Source organism: Primulina tabacum, chromosome 6 (assembly GCF_025594145.1).
Source record: "Primulina tabacum isolate GXHZ01 chromosome 6, ASM2559414v2, whole genome shotgun sequence".
Lineage (NCBI taxonomy): Eukaryota > Viridiplantae > Streptophyta > Magnoliopsida > Lamiales > Gesneriaceae > Primulina > Primulina tabacum.
This window is the reverse complement of record NC_134555.1, coordinates 10,258,486-10,281,875: the sequence shown is the minus strand read 5'-3', so window position 1 is coordinate 10,281,875 and position 23,390 is coordinate 10,258,486. Positions and strand designations below refer to the sequence as shown.

General features: G+C 36.3%; 1 protein-coding gene, 1 long non-coding RNA gene and 1 pseudogene across 3 annotated transcripts; 2 read left to right on the top strand and 1 right to left on the bottom strand.

Annotated features, from left to right (window-relative positions):
• Positions 1-931: 931 nt before the first annotated feature.
• On the bottom strand, positions 932-3,290 carry LOC142549141 (uncharacterized). Its single transcript, XM_075657945.1, has 5 exons — positions 2,882-3,290; positions 2,635-2,805; positions 1,817-2,547; positions 1,272-1,729; positions 932-1,195 (listed from the first exon to the last, which is right to left on the bottom strand). Exons 3-5 carry the CDS (start codon positions 2,372-2,374, stop codon positions 1,063-1,065), a joined length of 1,149 nt encoding a protein of 382 aa, XP_075514060.1. The 5' UTR covers positions 2,375-2,547; positions 2,635-2,805; positions 2,882-3,290; the 3' UTR covers positions 932-1,062.
• Positions 3,291-4,845: 1,555 nt separating this feature from the next.
• Positions 4,846-9,941, top strand: LOC142550025 (putative inactive ATP-dependent zinc metalloprotease FTSHI 3, chloroplastic; annotated as a pseudogene).
• Positions 9,942-10,792: 851 nt separating this feature from the next.
• LOC142548068 (uncharacterized) lies at positions 10,793-12,135 on the top strand. Of its 2 annotated transcripts, XR_012820858.1 has the most exons (4): positions 10,793-10,938; positions 11,259-11,513; positions 11,638-11,758; positions 11,855-12,135. It is a non-coding gene; the product is annotated as an uncharacterized LOC142548068 (long non-coding RNA). The 2 variants fall into 2 exon arrangements; XR_012820857.1 differs by having other exon boundaries at positions 11,638-12,135.
• Positions 12,136-23,390: the final 11,255 nt, after the last annotated feature.

Sequence of the window (23,390 nt, the reverse complement as noted above, 5' to 3'; positions counted from 1 at the left end):
CTATTCAATGTATAAAAGGTGATCAAATTAATGTTTTGTGGACTATTTACTATATTATAGTATATTATAATCATGTGAGTATAAAATATAAAAGTGGCGTAAAATAATTCTGAGAGCGACTGAGTGATATATGATTCTTATAATAGAAAATACGAGCAACTTCACGTTTAAGGTCTATTTACTCTATTTTAGTTTATTTCATACTATTTTTCATTTTATAATCTCTTATCCATAAAAATATATCATAATATATTAAGTAGCATATAAAAAATGAACTTACTCACTATTTTTTACTATATAACTCAGTCGCCATCGGTCGCCCTCAGTCATTTTTGCCTTATTTCACACTATGTTTAATTTCGTAATTTCTTATCCATGAAAACGTACCATAATATAGTAAATAAGATATAAAACACGAATTTGCTCACTTTATTTTTACCATATCACTCAATCGTCATTCGGTCGCCCTCAATCGCTTTTTAGCTTATTTCACACTATTTTTTATTTTATAATATCTTATCCATAAAAATATATCATGGTATATTAAGTAGCATATAAAACATGAACTTGCTCACTATTTTTTACTATATAACTCAGTCGCCATTCGGTCGCCCTCAGTCATTTTTGCCTTATTTCACACTATGTTTAATTTCGTAATTTCTTATCCATGAAAACGTACCATAATATAGTAAATAAGATATAAAACACGAGTTTGCTCACTTTGTTTTTGCTATATCACTCAATCATCATTTGGTCGCTCACAGTCGTCATTTGGTCGCCCTAAATCATTTTTGGCTTATTTCACACTATGTTTAGTTTCGTAATTTCTTATCCATGGAACAAATAACTAAACCATGGAATCCATGGAATGTAAAACAAATAATTAAAGACTCACTATAAAAATGTAAAACAAATAACTAAACCATGGAATCCAAAAAAAAAAACACACAATTGCATAATATATAGTAAAAACACTACAAATCATTAGTTTTTGTTTGCAGTTGTACATGATCAAAAAAGCTACAAAACATCCCAACAACCACTATGGTATCGCTACAAAATTCAATCTTTATTCCAAATACATGCTGTTAAATAGGGTCTACATGAGTCGACTATCTTGTCATTTATTTCATATGGATTGAGACGAGCTAATTCCACCTCGATGGTCTTGATCACCCATGCACCACAATCACCTCTGCAAAATTAATATTATTAAAATTAATCATGAAATAAATGTAAAATAAAATAAAATTGAATTTGGTAAAACAAACCCAGCAATATTCTGAGGGAATGACGGCGGTCGTGTAATCTTCCATGTATCGGTTGTTACTACGCCCACAATATTCAATAATCGAGGAATTAGAACTTGTAACGGACGAACATACGACTCCATGTTAATCTCTTTGGTTAAACAGATTTCACAATCATAAATTATGATAGATGTGGCCTTTATATCGATTTTGACAGCAACCCAATGGCTGGGGACATGGTAAGGCACAAGGCTAAATGATGTTTCTTTCCATGGCAATGATTTCCATTTTCTACTTGATCCTTCAATCATTTGAATCAAATCCTCCCAATGACAATGAGACATACCCTTTTCAGCTTTGGAATGGACAACACCTAAAAGTCCACTAAAATAACCACCCATTATAGCAATGTCTTGTGCCACTAAATGAGGATACTTTTTTTGAAGCACCAAAAACCCATTCATGCATTCGTTAATGTGCTATAAATAAGAAAAAGATTAATGATTAGCAGAAAACACATGAATAACATATATATTAATTAAATAGATGAAATCATATATACTCACAGAAGATTCAAGCCACGACCTAGGCAAGAGCAAATCATTAAACCATTTCTTATCGTAGGAGGCCATTAGGCATTGACGAGTGCCTTTCATTGTTTTAATTTGATATTTCAAAGTTATAGTTAGCTTCGGTGACTTTGATATTTGAAGTGGTTGAAATGTGTCAATACATGATCCAAGTTGATGGCTAACTAATACAGGGGGCGTCTCTGACAATTGCATGAAGGGCGACGATAAGTACGATGACTTCTTGATTTGCCTCTTAACCCTGACATAGGTTAATAACATGTTATTGTAAGCTTTCTTATCATCATTATTGTTTGCATCTCCAACTGGCTGGGCATTGGAAGCTCCTTCATCAACTACGAATCGTTGGGGAGTGTGCAAGATATGTTTGCTTGGTTGGATCATGGAGTGTCCATTTTGAGGAGATGTAGAACATGTATGTAAAAATATATATATCTTAAAATATTTAATCAGATGACATGACTTATCCACTAAAGCATGTGACTTACCTTCTGATGGCAAGACTTCTTCATTAAGACATTTGATATCAAACATCTTTTGTCTTTTTGCTTCTGGAAGTATACTAGTTGGTCGACGTGATGTCTCTACTACATTTTTTTCCTGATTTTTTACCTGGACAGATACCTCTTCAAGATTAAATATCTTTGAATTATTAAATATGAGGCTTGTAGTTCCAACTCTGTAGGTGTCAACACGCCAATAACCATCTGTATATTTCAAATTATAAAATTCCAACACTCAATTACAATTAAATATCTGGGAAATATTAAATAAATTATTGACAAAATACTCACCCTATTTTAAAACTCATATGTTGCTTGAACAACTTCCTTGTACTTTGGAGATGATTTCACATGCCAATCATTTGAAATCCATCCACACATACGCGGAAGTATCATGTTATATCTATCTCTTCGCTTAGCAAACTTCTTTGCAATGCCAGAAATACATTCATATGCAGGAATCTGCATTAAAAAAATTATAGCCAACTTAATATTAAATAAATTAACTAAATAAATACAAAACAAATAAATATCTTACTTGCAATGGATGAACAAATCCGTTCAAAGTAAACGCTCCATATTCGACAATCTTTTCGTTCTTCTTCTTTTTCTTCAATTTGATTGAAGTTAAATCTCGCTTTATACTTTTAAGAATTTTGTTATAAGCTATCGTACCCCAAGGATATTTGTTAAACAAATCCAAATCCTCCACTAAACTCAAAAGCATGTTGTCAACTTGAGGAACCGTCTTTTGTAGAACTGGCCAAAGAACAGCAGCACCAAACTACAAACATGCTAATTTCAATTTTTTCAAATCTATAGTGCGTTCAGGTGTTTTTCTCATTTCCATTAGCTTTGTCGCCACCTCCTCAGTATATACATTTTCATTTCCACAAAAATGTCTATCCCAAAATTGCATCGTCTCTCCAACTTCAGGAACATCTTCTGAACAATCAAGCCCATGCAGTTATAAGTGCATACTCCATTTTCGAAAATGTCAACGGTCGTTGATTCACAACCATCCACAACTCATCACTAGTAGTCTTACATGACTGTTTAGCCATCAAGAACCATATAATCTGACTGGATAAATTTTAATCTCTTACATACTTAATTAAATTACCAAATTGAGTTCCATCAATCATATTCTGCATCTCTGCATCATTGAGGCATTCTTTGATAGTCTCTGATACATTTTTGAAATGAGAGTTTAAACTTCACTTGCATTCAAAGTGATTCTTTCTCAATAACTGAGGTTTCAATTTTACCTACACTAAAAAAAACATAAATGATATAACAAATATAAATATTTTTTCAAACATAAACAACAAATACAATGTTGAACACAATTTCTCAACAAAAACACAAATAGTTTATTCATTTATCAGTTACATATACCACAAATCTAACTAAAAGTAAAAACTCTATAAAAATCATATAAAACGATAAAATTATCCAAACTTCTTCTTCTGCAATTTTAATTATAAATATTAAATGTATGGTTGTTTAAATGGTCCTTGATTAGTGAATTAGACCATTGATTGATGGAAAATTCAATGGAGCTAAGAGAAAAACAGTCGGACAACTAAGCAGAAGAAAGAATGATATTGTTAGTTTAATGTCACTCATAAAATACTTATATCAAAGAGAATATTCAAAACTAAGAATTGAACTGATGCAAAAACAATTTTATAAATGATTTACTAAAAAGAAATAAATTAACCTCGAATATAAATAATTTATTAATAATAAATCGTTTAGTTGAAAATAATTTTTTTACTAAATTATGGGTCTTTGATGATAATGAGGGCAGCTGAATGAAGGGTACACATACATAAACAAAAAAAAATTCGTATGAAATGGATTCCAAGATTTTATTTAATATTTTACCTGAAAAAATTCATTTACTCCACCGAACTTAACCCACTATTTGCTCTTTGTGAAGAATTTTACAGAGAGCGGAGAATAGAGATAGCTATTTCGATTGATTCTGCATAAACATGTGAAATGAAAAAAAAGGTGGATGTTTTCCGATGAAGAAGACTATAAATCATAATAGATTTTAATAGCTATTTCGATCGATTCTCACTTTGTGATTCACATTATCTCAAGCTCCAAAATACTTAGTTGATTCTGGTGACCAGCCCTTCCATCGCAATCCGTCAACTTTCAACTGAGGAAGAACTCCTGAGCTTGTTCCCTCAGTCTCTGGCAAAGCTTAGAGCATCAACTGTAGGCAAAAGAAGAAGAACAAATGAGCAGCCCAAAGGAAGAAAACGCTACGTATAGACCAATATTAGATTCTAACAAATAATGCCAGAAATTACTTTTATTAGCTAAATCATCGCCACCACATTCACAATCCCAACAAATTTATGTGAAAAAATAGGAACCAACAATTAAACAGAATACAACAAAACTCCGAAAAACAAAGCTGCACGTATTCACAAAAAAAGCAAACGACTTTGTATATTACGATCGTACTAAAAAAAGCATCAATGATCCCTTACTTGGCAGTTCTCTACAAGAAAGATTGATCATGATGAAAGCTATCTTCTGGGTTTGATGAGGGGAAAAAGAACATCGTATGCCTCTGCGCCTCAGTCGACTCTGATGTCTATGAGGAGTATGTTGATCACAATGCTCACTTTGTGAATTCCTTTGATTCCTTTAATGTATCTTCTATATCGCCAACTTTCTACTGTCAATAGTCCAGCCAAAAAAAGAAGACCTAGCAACCAGTTGGTTTGCTTTGAGGATGTGGAAGGCGTTGATTCTGCAAAGGTGGAGCTTATGGAGGTTAGAACGCTAAAGTTTCAAACTGTACGCAATATTAAGAATTGCGAATACTCAGATCAGAAATTTGTCACTGAATTCTTAATTACCTAAGAAATACTTATAGCTTCATTATTATAAATTGCTGTTATATTTCTTTTTTTAGTAACTTTAAAAGTTATAACTCTCACCTTATCTCACTCTCATTATATTTTCTTCTATTCAATACAATATTATTAAGGAAGAGCCATTTAGAGCAACAACCACTCTCTCATGGTTTATATTTCTCATAGTTCCTTAAATATCCTTTAGAATAACCACCCATGATATTTTGTTTATTATTATTTTTTCAATTTTTTTGAAACACTTGGGTTGCATTTGGATTGATTTATTTCAAATCCGCGAATTTAAAATGTATTAAAATGAATTTTTACAGTATAGATAAACAAGACAACAAACATGAAATCCATCTCTTGTACGTTTATATAGTTTTTAACGTTAATTATGATGAATTTAAAGTTCAACCAATAAAGGAGACATCAATTATAATTTGTGTGGCTAATGTGTAAATAAGGAAAATATGTATTTAAGATCTATTGTTTAATTGTTAACTATAAAATTATAATCAAAATCTATGGATTTGAAATTCAAGCATCCAAATGAAACATTAGTTTATCTAATCAATAGACGACTGATTAAATTCTAGTATTGATATGCATTGTATTCCGAACATGTAATAGGTTACGACGTGTGCTAAGTTGGGGCTAAATAATGTGTCCAAAACTATTTGTAAAAAATTGATAATACCTGCTAAATAATATTTCGCCAAACTTTTGCATGAATGTTTTTGTTCATTCCAGAGAAATAAGTTGGCTTTTTGCGCTTTTTCATGAATATTTCTGTTAATTCCAGATAAATAAGTTGACATTTGTTTTTCAGTCTGTTTCTTCATCTGAATTCTATAATTGTTTTGTGATCTTGCTTAGAAAGTGATTTATAGATGCTTCGTAATTGCTCAGCCTGGACCTACGGGTAGAAAATAACTGTTATTTTACTGTGGTATTGATGCTATTATTTTCTCATAGACAGTTTGTTGCCTCCAAGGATCAATAAACTACATCAAGCTAGGGGAAAGGTTACCTAGGGGCGTGCTTCTTGTAGGTCCTCCAGGAACAGGAAAAACATTACTAGCCCGTTCAGTTGCTGGAGAAGCCAGAGTACCCTTTTTTCAGTTTCTGCTAGTGAATTTGTGGAGTTATTTGTTGGAAGAGGGGCAGCTCGCATAAGAGATCTTTTCAAAGTTGCAAGGAAGAATGCCCCGTCAATTATTTTCATCGATGAGCTTGACGCGGATGGTGGGAAACGTGGAAGAAGTTTCAATGACGAAAGAGACCAGACATTGAACCAGGTATTACCTATATAACTATATCTAGCTGCAGGCTTCCTCTTTTTTTTCGTAAAAGAAAATTTATTCGGTTTTCATGTATTGGTGATAATTATTTTGTGACTCTAGACTCACAAAAGGTTGGTATTGTGGATATTAACATGAAACAATATTTGGAGTAACTTTAAATGAAATTATCGAAGTACCAATTATTAGTAAGCTCAGAAATCCTGGCTTTGATACTATTATCCATAGGAACTTGTATTCCAAAAACCATGTTCTTATAGTGGCATGAAACGAGTTTTGAACACATTCCGGGAGGTAGATATGAAATTTACCTATTTATTAGTCCATTTGCAGTTGTTAGATAACGATGGGGAAAATGATTATGGGGGATACTTCTATTTGAATGCATATGCATGATGTTGTTGAATTTTATATAGCATCAATATGGTAAAGAAAAACATCATACAAAAAATCATTTGCCTGGTTTAACCATAAAGATCTATATCCACGACAAGCATTGAATATGAAACAACATCAAGATAGTGAAGAGAGAATGTGACACCACATGATTTGTGTGGTTTGACCATAAAAGTGTGTCCCCACGACACAATGGCTAGAGGGCTAAAACTCTTATGAATATATCTTAATTTAGAATACAACCATCGCCTGTTTTTATGGTGAAACTGTGAATTTGAAAATATAGTGAGATATATATGGTACTAAACATTTCCCAAAACTAAATCACCATAACATCGTACCAAAGATACATCATAATCCTAATAGTATTAAATCTGATTCTAGATTATTTGTTTTAGCAATAATTATTAGTGTTGCTTGGTACATGTTCTTTTACAATTTATATTTAACTAACTTGCCAATGGATACATTTCTTGATATGGATTATGTTATGATGTGCTGAACTACCCCTAATTTCATGTGCTGCCTTTCTAGTTGCTGACACAAATGGATGGCTTTGAGTCAGATATAAATGTAGTTGTCATTGCTGCAACAAATAGACCAGAAGCATTAGATCCAGCCCTTTGTCAACCTGGTTGGTTCTCAAGAAAAGTATACGTTGGGGAACCCGATGAAGATGGAAGGAAAAAGATTCTGGCTATACATTTGAGAGGAATCCCCCTTGACGAGGACAAACACCTTATTTCCAACCTAGTCGCGTCTCTTACCCAAGGATTTGTCGGGGTTGATCTTGCAAATATTGTCAACGAGGCTGCGCTGCTCGCAGAGGTTAGACAGACTTTATGTTCAAATTTACAAGGCTTTTCTATCTTAATGCATTTTGAGAACTGCTTCTTCCATTCTGTCATGCAATTTTCTATCGATGTTGCACTCAGTGACATGAGATTCCTTTGGTTTATATTTTGCATTAAAATTATGGCACTGCAATTTAAATTTCAGAGTAAGTTGCTCCTTTACTCTAGAGCTACCGAATAAAAGAATAGCTTGACACTATGAAAGCCACTGGGAATACTCTATAATCACTACAAAAAAAGGTAAAAGACAACGGTTAAAAACCGTTGTCGTAGATAAAATAAAACCGTTGTTAAAGCCCATGTGGTTAAAAGGTGCGCTCAAAGACAACGGTGAAAAACCGTTGTCGTAGACGTCAAAGACGACGATGAAAAACCGTTGTCGTAGGTCTTGTAAAACCGTTGTTAAAGGCCATGTGGTTAAATGGTGTGCTCAAAAACAACGGTGAAAAACCGTTGTTGTAGACGTCTAAAGACAACGGTGGTCGTAGCATTGAAAAATAGTTGTTAAACTAAATTTTGCGACGGATTTTCTAAAATACACCGTCGATTCGCGACGGCTTTCATAAAACCGTCGCTATTAGCGACAGTTTCTCATATGTGTCTGTCGCAATAATAATATTCCGTCGCTAATTAGCGACGGTGTTTAAATTCTTTCCGTCGCTACTTGTTTGCCATATCATTACCGTCGCTATATTTTTTCGTAAAATAAAAAAAAAATTACTGTTATAATTAAATAAACCTAAAAAAAAACCTTACAATCTTACTAAATTAATAATATTTATAATCTTACACTTAGAATTGAAAATAGTTTTTTTTTTTGAAACAAGAACTGAAAATAGTTGAAGAGAGGAATTTGTTGTGGAAAGAAATGACCAAGGATGCGGTTATTTATAGGCAATTTGCAATTAGCGACGGTTGTTTCGTCACTAATTTAAAATTGTGACAGTTTTATTGAAACTGTCGCTAAATGAAGCGACGGGTTTTTTTAAAATGTCACAAATTTAACAATGCGACGGTTTTATGGACCGTAGCTATTTGAATTAGCGACAGTTATTTAAAAAACCGTCGCTAAAAAATAACCGTCGCTGATTTTAACCGACTGTTTAAGAAAAATCGTCGCTAATTTTAACCGATTTTTTAAAAAAAATTAGAAACTACGACAACGTTTTTTCAAAAAATTGTTGTCGTTAACCAAATAAAACACTAAAAAACGATAACGTTTTAAAAAACTGTTGTCGTAGCCTTGACAGAATCTTATATAGACAACGGTTTTTGCAAAAACGTTGTTGTAGCCCAAAAAAACTATCCGAAAGACAACAGTTTTTAAAAACCGTTGTTGTAGCCTAAAAAAAACGCTCATAGACAACGGTTGTTAAAACCGTTGTAGCCCAAAAAAAAAGCTCTTAGACAACGGTTTTCAAAAACCGTTGTTGTAGCCCAAAAAAAATGCTCATAGACAAAACCGTTGTCGTATACACATCAAAGACAACGGTTTTTAAAAACCGTTGTCTATCAGCGGGTTTTTTAGGCTACGACAACGGTTTTTGTTAAAACCGTTGTTAAAAGTTAAAAACACAACGGTTTTAATAAAAACCGTTGTCGTTCATGTGTTGTTGATTTGTATTTTTCTTGCGGTGAATACAGAAAGATGAAACCACATGGATATTAAAAAATTAGCAAAACCAAGATTTTACTAGCAGTTGCACACTGGGCACTGGTTAATCGATTTTTTGTCAATCTCTGATTGGGTCCATTTGCTTCATTTATATTTAAACATCAATAATACTGATTTTTGCAGGCGCTGAAAGCGTATCGAGGGAAAATATAATGGAAGCTATAGAGAGAGCTAAGTATGGGATAAATGAGAAGCAACGGAATCCCAACACAATAAGAAGGGAACTTGGAAAGCTGTTTCCGTGGATGCCTTCTCATATGGGTAGAAACGATACGGGACAAGATGGAACACAAGGTCCTCTTGGCTATCAAAATCTCGCTTGATTAGACGAGAAAATAAGGTTTCTATTCTATAGACAGGGGAATCATTGACTGGTCACTCATTTTTTTGGAACATGAATATGTAGCACCGGCAGTTTTGTTGCCTCTGCTTACGGTGTGATTTTGACGTTTCTGTTTATTTTGATTTTGCAGCACAAAGTTCTAAATTTCTTGGAATATTTTCTTTCCTTGTTTGTTTAGGTTTTAGCTTGTAAGTTTTGCAGAATATATTGCCTGGACGAAATAATATTGGACTGTGATACATGAAAATCTTTAACCGGTTTTCAATAATACAATAGTTCAAAAGTCACGATATATTTCTTGCGGTTAACATAACCTTGCGTAATATTGGGGACAGTTGATCTCCTTACGGCTATGATTGTTGAACTCACCTGTGAGTCATTCACTCACGAATCTAGATTCGATTACTTGCATTGTACAAAGATAGGCCTATGGTCATCTGCAAAAAATTTCTTCTCTAACGAGGTGGCGACTGTATCTGCTTGACTACTTGCATTATAGTGGACAAGGTCATTTGCAGTTCTTGCAAGATCTCCATAAATTAGCTAGTTTGGGTAATCAGACATGTTAACTAAACAAATTACAACAATCGTTTAAATGTGAATGGCAATACAAGTCATTTTCAATATATGCACTTTCATCCTAATTCTTCTCTCACCACTTTATGCTTCGAATGTTGGGTTTTTTAGTTGGTGTCACACTTCTGAATGTACATATTTCTCCATGTGACCAAGATGTAATATTAAAATATGAAATTGTTTTTTAAAAAATAAGTACATCCCACGAGATATCATAAAAATCCGACCCAATTAAATAATCAAATCTAAGATTTTTTCCAAAACTTTAAAAATACCAGAAAATATCTGTTTTTTGTTGTTGCTCGGGCCTCATGAATTAAAAATATCATTAGTATATCAAATCAACTATTCAATTTAAGATGAACTTTTAAATATCTCAAAAGTTGAAAAAAATAATGACAAATAAATGAAATGAAATGCTGTAACCTCGTACGGAATGTCCAAGTGCTCCCCCCACTTGGCTAGAGGATCTGATTATGAAAAACAATAGCAGAATGAAACGCTGACTCATTCCGAAAAATGGTGCACTCCGCTGTTGTTTCTTTCACTGTCCCCTTCCCAAAAGGTACATGCTACGACTCTGATTTTTAGTTTACCTTTTCTGTTTCAATGCTGTAAAGTAGAGTCAAAAATTTCCATTTCTTGCAGATATTTTCTTGGTTTGCTTAAGTTTTGTTAAATGTTTGTTTGTCTGAAATTTGCTTGGCCGTAAAAAGAAATAAAAAAAACAAAAGAAAATGAGTTCCATAATGATTATTCTTAGGAAAATGCTTGAACACGATTCATTGCCGATATTCCTTGATCCGGTGGACAGAAAGAAAACATTATTGTTTCAGTGAAGAAAAGGTCATGTTCTTCTAGTATTTCACCCAACTTCAATATCAGGAACCAAAGCAGCCTTTTTTGCAAGTTCCAGAGCTATTGGAATCCCTCAGCGGTGGTACAATCTAACAACAGATCTTCCAGTAAAACCACCTCCCCCTCTGCATCCAAAGATTTCTGAACTGGTGAAACCTGAAGATCTATCGCCGTTATTCCCGGACGTATTGATCAATCAAGAAGCTTCAAATGACCAATTTATAGACATCCCAGAAGAAGTCTTGATGTTTATAGCCTTTGGCACCCAACACCTCTAATCAGGTTAGGTGCCTCAGGGCAAATCCTGGATTTTAGTCGAGTGGGATGACCTGATATTTAAGGTTATCTTACTTCAATTACTTTATTTCGCCTAACTTGTTAAGGATAATCTTTTGCTTGAATTCAGAGCCAAAAGATTGGAAAAACTACTTGATACCCATGCAAGAATCTACGACAATGAATGGGTTAGCCCAGCTGGACCGCATAAACCGGAGACAACTGTTCCTCAAGTTTGGATGCACAGCAAGGTGTCAAGAATTTAATAACTGAAACTGGAGCTGGTCAATGGGGGAGTTCACTGGCTTTTAACTCTTAAGAAACTCAATTCAAGTTCTCTTTTGCAGGTCTGTGTATAAAACTGCAGCTGGCTCGGAACTTTGCCGGCCTCTTCAAAGGTCACCAGTAGAAGGATTCTATATGGCCGGTGCATTATCATTGTCCAGTTTATGTCTCAAACGCATACACCGGCTACTTCCAATAATCTCAGACACGTGTACCTGCTACACTAATAATGCTTAGTTTTAGAATATGCAACGATGTCAAATCTAAGAGAATTTTTCGTCGAAACACGTGTTACAAGAAAGATCCATCCCAATTAAAAATTAACCAGATATCACATTTGATCTTTGTGGATCATAAATTACAGTATTATGAATAGCTTCTGGCTACGAGGGTACCGATAAACTTGGCTGAGCCAAGGTTGTCTAACATTCAGGCTCTGACGCTGTCTAACATTCAGACTTTGTTGCAAAATGAGCAAAAAATTTAGAAAATAAATATGAAAAAATACAATCTTGGAATTTATTCTCACTGCAAAAAAAATGTCCAACGACAATGGTTTTTAGCCTTTGTCGTAGCCCTTTTAAAACTGTTGTTAAAGCCCTTGTTGTTAAAGGTTCGCTCAAAGACAACGGTTTTTTTCACCGTTGTTGTAGCTACAATTAACGACGGTTTTTTAAAAACCGTCTCAAATAAAATAAGCGACGGATTTGTGCAAAATCGTAGCTAAAATTAGCGAAAAATCGTAGCGACGGTATCACATAAAGTCCGTCGCTAATTTTAGCGACGGTTTTTTCATGAATTCCGTCTCTAATATTTTAGGTAAAATAAAAAAATTACTTTTAATAATTTAATAAATCTAAAAAAACTTACAATATTACTATGCTAACAATATTCCTGATCTTAACTAACATTTAAAAATGTATCAAAAATTAAAGCGAAAATTTTTATCCTAAATCGAAACTAAAATCGTGTAAGAGATAAAAATTTTAAGTGTTGTGAAGTTGTAAAATTGTGTAATAATGAAAAATTTTAAGTATGAAGTGGATGGAAGAAAATGGATCGAAAATGCGGGTATTTATAGAAAGTTTGCGACGGTTATTGGTAAAATCGTCGCTAATAGCGACGGTTGTTGGTGAAACCGTCGCTAATTATGGCGGTATTTTCAAAATTTAAATTTTGCGACGGTTTGGCTTATGACTGTCGCTATATTTAGCGACAATTGTGTTAAAACCATTTTAGCGACGGTTTTACTAAAACCGTCGCTAAGTTAAAACATGCGACGGTTTTTCTTTAAACTGTCGCTAAATTTAGTGACGGTTTTAGCTCACCGTCGCTAAATATAGCAACGGTTATAAACCAAACCGTCATAATTTTGAAATAACGACGATTTTACTAAAACCGTCGCTAAATTTAGCGACGGTTTAAGCGAAATCATCGCTAAATATGGCAACAGCTTAACCGTTGTCATAAACGCTCAAAGACAACGGTTTTATAGAACCGTTGTCATTGACCATAAAAACCGTTGTCTTTGACCCCCAAAAGACAATGGTTTTTATAAAAAACAAAAACCGTTGTCTTTGATCTTCAAAAGACAATGATTTTTTAACAACGATTTTAGTGAAAACCATTATCGTATGTGTTTTGTTGATTAATAAATTTCTTGTAGTGTCTATCTATATACACACATACAAGTTGGTAAACAACATGTGACATTGATTAAACTTCAATAGGAGAATAAAGTCACTTTAGCATGATGACATGGCACATGACGTGTCAAATGATTATTTTAGGGGTATCAATATGTATACATACAATCATGAGTTGTGTGAAATTGTTAGCAAAAAACAAGCGTATATGTGCCAAAAAAATACAACGTCAATGTAAGTTTAACATGTTTGGAAAATATTTTGGTGATATTGAAGGATTTGTGAAAGGATCGGTTAGAAGGTGATAAGTATTTAGAAGGATGGGTTGAATAAACACTCACGGATTATAAATTCTTTTAGAAGATTGGGTTCAGTTTAGTGACAAACTGACACTCGGTATCTCGTCAGTCGATAACAATCAGTTTAACTGAAAAACAGTTGCGGAAGTAAACTGACTGAAAGATAGAATAACTGATAGTAACTGAAATAAAATGCACACGATTTGTTTCTGGATGTTCGGAGAATAGAATAACTCTTACGTCACCCCTTCTATCACGAAGATAGGATTTTCACTAAAAGACTTTGATCGAATACAAACATTGTATTGACCCACTTCAGTTTGGACTTAACACTGCCAAAACTGAAACACTTAGTTCACAATAACTTTTACAGTGCGTGACTGAATATAACACAACTGAATGAATCTAACAAAGATTTCAAAGTGCTAACAAGCTCCTAAATATAGCCTTGATTGCTACTGATATATCTGATAAGAGTGAGCTCTTTATATTTGAATACGAGTGGTGATTTTAGCGGAGTAACAGCAAGCTTGAATAGAATAGTAGTTCGTGTTGTTTGCTTCGACTGCTCTTCTCGCCTATTTATAGGCTTCCCTCTCAACGATAATATTAAATAATATTTGAGTCCATATATCCGTTGATTGCCACGTCAGCATTCTCTGACATTCGTACACTACAATCTCTGAAATGCGGTGTTCCACTACTAGTTGCAGTCTGTTGTACTATTTGTCGGTTGTCGTTCTCAATTGATGACGTGTACAACTGAGAGATTAGCTAAAAGATACTTTGCTGGAAAACTCATAGCTGATTGTTTCAACTGATCAGTTCCCAACTGATCAGTCAGTTAGATTCTGCTTCAACTGATCAGTTTGACGTAGATAAGATTTAGCTAGTACGCATTAATCTTCAGCTAATGACAACTAACAGTTGTAAGATTTTAGTCAGTTAAGCTCGTTTGCCTTTGATCACTTATTCCAATAAGTTCGATGCTTAGTTTGTCAAATCACTGAAATTTAGTTTCCAACAATTTCCCCCTTTTTGGTGATTGACTAAAACTCAGAATTTAATAAACTGATCAGCTGAAGTAAAAGAATGCTTTGAATCATTGTAGATAAAATAATTTTTCTAGTGTACAGATTCATACAAAGAAAACATTATCTTCAACTAATAACTGACACCAGTTGTCTCTTCAGTTCTGATCCTCTCTTATTCCTTCATCAATCTATCTGCTTCCCCCTTTTTGTCAAGCACGTCGACTTTGAGAGATAAAATCCTAGCATCAGCCGCAATATCTTTGACATCAGTCAACACAGTGGTTTGCAGCAAGTCAATTTTCTTTGAGACAGATATCTCCATAGATTCTACTCTCTTGCTGATTGAGTCTTGAGTAAGGGAGAGACTCTCAGCTAAGCCTCTGTTCTTTTTAAGCTCTTCGATCGCAAAGGAGATGGAGGTCACAGTTGTTTGAATAGATTTCAGTTTCTCTGAGTTGAATTCACTTGAGGAGTTCAGCTTCAGATAGTGAGCAAGCTGAGTGCTTTGAATCTCCTTTATTTCTTGCATTATCTTTGACATATTGAGCTGAATGTCCTGAATCTCTTCAAGGACTAAATCCATGTCTGAGGATGGATGAGGAGATACAGGTCCAGACGGCCCTGGTTCTTGTTCCTTGGTAGATTGATCAAATATCACCAAATTCCGGTCAGAAACCTCTGTTTCAGTATGTTTCAGCTCTGTAACATCTTGTATACTTGCTTCTTGTTGAATAGGAGGAGAAGAAGATTAATTTGGATCAGCAGATGGACTGTCCTGCTGATTAATTTGAGGATCTGTGGAAGTTTCAGTTGGAGGATCAGTGACTGGTGGTTCTGATCGTTGGTCAACTGAAACTTGTTGCGGTTCGTCAACAAGCAACTGAGCCTCCTCAGTGTCAACATTTTCTACATTTGGCTCAACAGTTGAGTGAATTTTCACATCAGTTTGAACAACTTGTTCAGCAGAGACAGGGATATGAGCATCTATAGCTGCTTGATCTGTTGGAACATCAACTGATTTAGTTGAAGGCACAATTGGTTGAAATTCTCGTGCTACTGACTGAATGATTTCATCGATATCAGTAAGTGTCAAGTCAGCATCCGAGTAAGGTTGAGGATCAGCAACAGAAGAAGATGGTGGCACATCCTGAATTGGCTCTACTGTTGTAGCAGCAGCTTGTTTTGGGGATGGCTCTTTGTGCTGAGATGACGATTCATCTTCTTCATCTTTGGAAAAGCCTTCATAAATGACTAATTCTTGATCTATTTACCAAAACTTTATCTGCGATTGCAGATCAATAAGATCTGTGTCCAACTGAGTGAGCACAGCTCGATCATTATAAGCAGTTGGACTTGTAGGAATGTAGTTGCTTTTGAGCTTCTTAATTAGTTGGCCCAACTTTTTGGCTCTTATTTGATCAAAGAAATAATTCTTTCTCCCCAATGCCTGAAAAATTGTAGCAGCTTTGACCATTTTGCGAACAGTTGCTTCCAATTTGATGAATGTATTCAGTTTAGACTTCTTTTTCAACTGTTTGGCAAAAGTGTGAGTTCTGAAACTCGTCCAATCATTATAAACTTTCAGTTTGGATTCAGCAAAGGCATTGACCTGTTCCCATATAAGGTCAATGTGAGTCTGAATTGCATTTGATGGCCTGGGCTCTTCGATCAACTTGCCCTTGCCTTTCTCATCAGAAATAATGTGTGGAATGTTCAGTCCAGAATGAGTAGCGTCCACTTGTTCCTGAATTTTGATTCCTTTGGGTCGAGCAGGAGCAAGGATTGTAGGTCGATTGATATTGATCAAAGGAGCTAGAACTTTTGCCGATTCCTTCTTTTTACCAGTTGTACTGATGACCTTTTTGGATGGATCAGTTGGTGGAGGTAACTGATCTTTAGCTGAAACATCAGCTGGGATGGCTTTTAAAGGAATAGCCTGAATAGGTTGTTGAGCGTCTGATTGCTTCAATCTATCAGCTGGGAAAGATGCCAACATTGCTACTGGCTTTGATTTCTGTGTCCTTTGTTTCTTTGTAATCAACCGAAAAGGTGTTTCCTCAGAATCTGATCCACTGACAATCAGTTTTCTTTTGATTATTTTCAATTGAGCCAAGGTTCTTCCCTTCTTGACTGACTTGGGAGCATTCTGCTGCGTCCCAATCTCCTTTTTGATCTTCACAAACTGATCAGGAGAGATGTCCAGTTTAGTTTTGGGTGGCTGCACATTCTTGGCGTTGAAGACTTTGAATTTTGATGATTTCTCTGAATCATCAGCCACCAGTCCTTTGACTTTCATCAAATAACTTAGCTGTACTGCGAATCCTTTGGACTGCTTGGTGGATTGAAACATATTCTTCAAGATATTGAAGATAAGGTGCTTCCAGTTCAGTCTTTGACCAGCCATAATAACAGTGATGGCTTGAAATTTCTCCAAGGTTAGTGCAGCAAATGATCCTGCCTTTGCTAATAGCCCCTTGGCTACAATATCAGCCAGCAACTGAACTTCGTGCTTCAGTTCCTTCTTTGGATCGGAAACTTTGATTTCCGTCCATCAGCAGAGAGTAGAGTTTGCATCTCTTCAATATCAGATGCCTTAACTTCATCAAGGTTTGCTAGCCCATCAGAAGGCGAAAAAAAACATTTCTCCAAACGATTCTTCAGAAATGGTCAACAACTAACCATTGACAGTAGTGATGATACTTCCATCAGAATTGATATTCCCATTAGAGTAAAAATCCTGAAGTTCCTTCGGGTAGATCGCCTGTGAAGATTGCCCCAAAAATATCCTCAGCCCAGCTGATTCTAGCTTCAGAAAGACGTTCTTGACATCGGCCTCTCCGACTGATAGAACTGATTCAAAATTGATAGCCATATCATTCAACATGTGAGCGGGAATTTGATTTGCCATTAGAAATGAATGATTTCCTGCGAAAAAGAAAGCTTGAATTTGCTTTTGCTCTGAGAATTTTAGGTAAGCGTAAGGAAGAAGAACTGAAATGGACTGGGCAAAGTACTTATGTACGTGACTGTTTGAATTATTGGACACTTGTTAGTCCAGGAAATTTTGAATAAAAGACGTGTGTACGTGTGGTAAAAGCGTGTGTTGAAAATACATGGATTAAAAGGGTCCACGTTTCAACCTATCATTTGTTGAAAGATAACATTTAATGCTTTGATAATCAGTCACGTCACTAAATTTGGAATAAAAAAAAATGGTTAATTTGTCAACTTATGTGAGAAGATTAGTGAAATAATCAGCTGAACGAGCAGTTGTAAAACTGTGTCTTTTCAGTTGAAGATTTACTAACTGATGTCTTCTCAGTTAACCTTTTAAACCAATATTCCCCCTTAATAAATGCATATAAAGATTACGAGAATTTAAGCAAGACGAATCAAATAAAATCTTATGCTTAGAGGGTTAATCGTCTGCCGTAATGACTTTGTCCTTTCATCTTCCTTGACCTTGGGCTATAAATAAGAGTAACACGGTTAGTTTCAATCATATCAGCAAATAACAATCAAAAGCTAAAATGGCAGGTGCAGGTAGCTCGAAGACTCCAGATATGGCTGAAGCTTTTATGAACTCAGCTCTCGAGAGAAGAAAAACTGCTATGGAAGATGAAGTCTTCCACAAAATCCTTCGATACTGGGAGGAGCTTCAAGGGCTCCAGTTCCTCTATGAGTGTGGAGAGGCTACCACCCCCAAACTGTTGGCAAAAATAAAAAGTATCGGCAGCGCTTGCGCGTTACTGATACGGTGGACATCTTCGAAGATGAATATGTCTACCAGCTAATGCTCTAGAAGGAAAGGAAGATCCTAGAGCGTATAGCTGACTCAGATAGCTTCCTTAAAACTTCCACCGGGGATTTAACCCGTTGGTTGACCAAGTGGAGGTCTTCTGTTGAAGAAGAATATTTCGATGTACTTCCGTGCTAATTTCTTTCAATGGAATAAAATGTTTATCAATTTATCTTTGTCTTTTATCTTCCTGCAAAAGTTAATCTCAAAAGTTGATAAATAAATCACGAACTAAACATAATAAATAACAAACTGCCATCAATTAGAAATTAAGAACTGATATATAACACAAGGTTAATCGACAACTGACATATTAGCAGTAAAACTGATTATGATAAATCAATTAATCAAAGTATATTGCGAAAGTGAGAAAACTTAGTATCGGGCAACGGTTTGGTGAAGATGTGAAGGGCCTAAAACTCCTTTCTTGAAAATTTGCGGAAAATTAAAAATTTTCTTTTTAAAAGAACTTAAATGGCCTCATTCATAAAAATCACTGGTGAATCAAGTTCCATATTTCAAAATATTGCAGCGGAAGAAAATTAAAGTTTTGCCAACAACAACGATTTAAAAATATCCAACGACTGATAAAATTGTTTGCGGAAAAAAAATAACAACTGCTGCTCTGAGGTCCTCGGGTGCCACTACTGCCGACCTAAGCTGGCTCACTGGTCCCCGCCCTCAGCCCTAGCCTCATCAGTACCTACAACAATCAAGTCTAGTGAGCCTAAAGACTCAGCATGCATATATCGCAGGTAACGAGAAAAATCTGAATTTAAAATATGCATGAGTTAACATATCCTGTCCTGAGGCATACTGAAAATAATCTGTACTGAGCAATTATAATACGTGCATAATTGAACTGGAAATCACTGTAAAAATATTTGCTCCTTGGAGCCTGTACTGAAATATCTGGTAAAATTTTCTGTTGAGATTATGTTTTACGCCTGTGGCCACTGCACTAAGCTGAACTGATCGGTAACTGGCTACCGGGGAGGCTGAAACTGAACTGAGCTGGCCGGTCACTGGCGACCGGGTGGTACCATACTGAACTGATCGGTCACTGGCGACCGTAAAAATAACACTCCCACATAGTGAATGAACCACAAGCCATATCGCATAAATCTCAAAAATAATCATTTTCTATTTAATGCACGTAAAATAATTAACTGGCATAATGAAAATTCCTGTAATTTTACCAACTGGATTGGATTGGATCGTTCCCAGGCTCGCTGCAACCTAACTGTGCCATGAAAAATATGCAATAGCTTAAACTTGACCAACTATGCAATTTACGTTCAAAAGATGCGACTATGACGCCTAATGACTTCGCATTTAATCATGACTCCGAGCCAACTTGAATCGACACTGAACCGACGTATAGTCATGATTAAAATACGCTGAAAAATCATAAAATAATGCTCCTAAAATGATAGGGTCGAAATCTAGGTGAAATGGAGGCCAAAACACGAAACGCTCTTTTGAGAGTCAATTTGGCACATTGCACCGTAAATTCTCGTACGACCTCAAAAATGATCCAAATGACAAACGGTCGAAAACATGACCTTTCTAACTCAATGAGGCACTGTCCAGTCCAAGGCCATGGGCTAAAAGCCAACCAAGAACTCAAACGAGCCTTCTAAACGACACAGCAACTTGCTGTAATTTCCAGCAGCTGCGCAACTACAAGACTTGCGTTGGTTTCGAGACTATCGGCCATTAGGGGAGTGAACCACCGACCAGAGACTCTTACCAACATCCCAAGGAATGATTTGAACCATGGCTAAGGGCCCTAGGCCAGCCACAATCCGCATCACACCATAACTCAACCGAAGGGTCCAACCGAAAGCAACGTGCATGCGTGTGTAGTGTTTATGCTATGATCGATGTCTCGTGTCGTTCCAATGGCCATTTGATTGACCATGGCACGATCTAGACATCTAGGAGTATGATATGAACCGTGGCTAAGGGCCATAGGCCAACCAAGATCCACACCAAGCAAACACAAACCGAAACCAAAAGCTGTCCAACCGAAGTAGCCGAAGGGGTATAGGGGCTGTTGTGATGTTTTTATTAAAAACCGATGAACCATGGACCAAGCCACCAAAAGAGCAACTTAGTCACGTCTTAGACATGCTAGGGAAGTGATCCAACCATGGCTATAGGCCCTTGGGGCAGCCAAGATCAGATCCTTCCTCCATGACAACAAACTGAATTTTTCGAACAACATTTCTGCACCTATGGGGACTTGCTGTCATTCTGAATTTCCAGCAAGCATGGGGCTGGTTTGAATGGACCAACATGGTCCTAATGCATCCTACTACATGTATACAAGCCGCATTGGGAGCCTGGAGTCGATCCAATACCTGAAACGCACAAACCAAAAGAAATCGTGAAGCTTGCCAAGGAAATCGAAAATTCTGCATGTGTGGTTTCAAAATGTTTTGACTTGGATCTCGATTTTTACTTGAATAAACATGATCATGTACTGAAAAATAAATGATAATATGACTTGATTGAGGTTTGAAAGAAATCTAGACATGCCTGGTTTCGTTTCGAAAGAAAACGAACGAAACGACGACGACGCGGCACGGAGGAGGTGGAGCGCTTCTCTTTTCTACCTTACCTTGCTCTCGATTTTTCTCTCTTCTTTTTGGCTAGGTACCTCACGATTTTTCTACTGAAAATGAGTGTGGATTCACTCTGAATTTTCGAAAAGGAGAGGGGGGGAAAAATGGTTATGAGGGGTGAGGAGAAGGGTGCACAATATAAGGAAGAATCAAGACCAAGTCCACTCCCCTTTGAATTTTAAATTTTGAATTGATATCAAATGAGTTGGTGGATGCTTCTAGGAGGTAGTGGCCGAAATTTTGCTTATTTTATAGTCTAGGATATGTCCATTAATTAATTAAATTGTGCTCCCAAAAATCCTAGAATTATCCTACTAATTACATGCAAAGAATTGGTCAAAGTTGATGAGTTGGAAAATGAATCTTCTAGCACTAAGGGTGGCCGAAAAATGCATAATAAAATAAAGGAGAATGTTGATTATCTAGTCAACTAATAATCCTTGAAAGCCTTACTAATCCTTTAAATAATTTAGTGAGCTAACCCCTTAATTTAATAACTTAAATGAGTTCATTTCTTAATCACCTCAAATAATTAAATTAAATCCTCAAACCTCCCTTTCTAACTTAAATGAACTTGGTTGCTAGCTAAATTAACTTCTGGAAATATTTCTCGAAATCTTAAATTCTATCTCAAAACTCCAACTCCGGTCCGGCCTCACTGAAAATACTGAAATGCTAAAAATCAATCTACTGAACTGAAATAATGAAATAATTAACTTCAAATAAATGCATTTAAAATAATCATGCAATGAAGTCAATTAAATTTAAAAATCTAGAATTATGCACGGCTTATACGTCTACTGACTTACGGGTTCTACAATCCTTCCCCCCTTAAATAAATTTCGTCCTCGAAATTTGAACTCACCGAATAACTCAGGGTATCGACTTCTCATCTCCGGCTCAGACTCCCACGTAGCTTCCTCCTCTGAATGGTTGAGCCATTTGACTTTGACTCGCTTAACCAACTTGTTCCGAAGTTTCTTCTCATGTCTGTCTAGGATCTGCACGGGTCTCTCCTCATAAGATAAGTTCGGAGTAAGCTGCAACGGCTCGAAATTCAGCACATGCGAAGGATTTGCCATATACTTCCTCAGCATGGAGACGTGAAAGATATTGTGTACTCCGGCCAGATTCGGCGGAAGAGCCACACGATACGCTAGCGTCCCAACTCTGTCAAGGATCTCAAACGGTCCAATGTATCTCGGACTGAGCTTCCCTTTCTTGCCAAATCTCATGACACCCTTCATAGGTGCCACTTTCACGAAGACATGATCGCCCACTGCAAACTCTAACTCTCTCCTCCGCTGATCGGCATAACTCTTCTGTCGACTCTGAGCAGTCCTCATTCTATCACGAATCTTGACTACTACCTCTGCTGCCTGCTGAACAATCTCTGGACCCAACTCTGCTCTCTCTCCTACTTCATCCCAATGAACAGGAGATCTACACTTGCGGCCATACAGCGCTTCATACGGAACCATACCTATAGACGACTGGAAACTGTTGTTATAGGTGAACTCTACCAATGGTAAGTTCGACTCCCAACTCCCAGAGAAATCAATGACGGAAGCACGGAGAAGATCCTCTAAGATCTGAATAACTCGCTCCGACTGTCCATCTGTCTGCGGATGGAAAGCTGTGCTAAACAGCAACTTCGTACCCATAGTCGAATGCAAACTCTTCCAAAACGAGGAAGTGAATCTGGGATATCTGTCGGATACGATAGAAACTGGAATACCATGGAGTCGGACTATCTCTCGGATATACAGCTCTGCATACTGAACCATGGTGAAAGTCGTCTTAATAGGCAAGAAGTGCGCTGATTTGGTAAGACGATCTACAATCACCCAGATAGCATTCGATCCTCTGGCTGACCTCGGCAATCCGGTCACAAAGTCCATGGTAATGTTCTCCCACTTCCACTCGGGAATAGGAAGAGGCTTGAGCAAACCTGCTGGTCTCTGATGCTTGGCCTTCACTAACTGGCAAGTCAGGCACTCGGATACAAAACGCCTGATGTCCTTCTTCATCCCTGGCCACCAATACAATAGCTGCAGATCTTTGTACATCTTCGTACTCCCAGGGTGAATGGAGTACGGGGACGTGTGGGCCTCTGATAAGATGTCTGCTCGGATAGAATCACTGCTAGGAACCCATATCCTATCTCGGTATCTCACAATACCGTCGCTG

What these genes read in the sequence shown, in the direction of transcription:
- LOC142549141 (XM_075657945.1), bottom strand. Translation starts at nt 2,374, where the DNA reads ATGTTTGATATCAAATGTCTTAATGAAGAAGTCTTGCCATCAGAAGGT. An exon ending in GGTCGTGGCTTGAATCTTCT is followed by an intron (nt 1,730 to 1,816) that starts GTGAGTATATAT and finishes TCTTATTTATAG; the next exon opens with CACATTAACGAATGCATGAA. An exon ending in TTCCCTCAGAATATTGCTGG is followed by an intron (nt 1,196 to 1,271) that starts GTTTGTTTTACC and finishes TTAATTTTGCAG; the next exon opens with AGGTGATTGTGGTGCATGGG.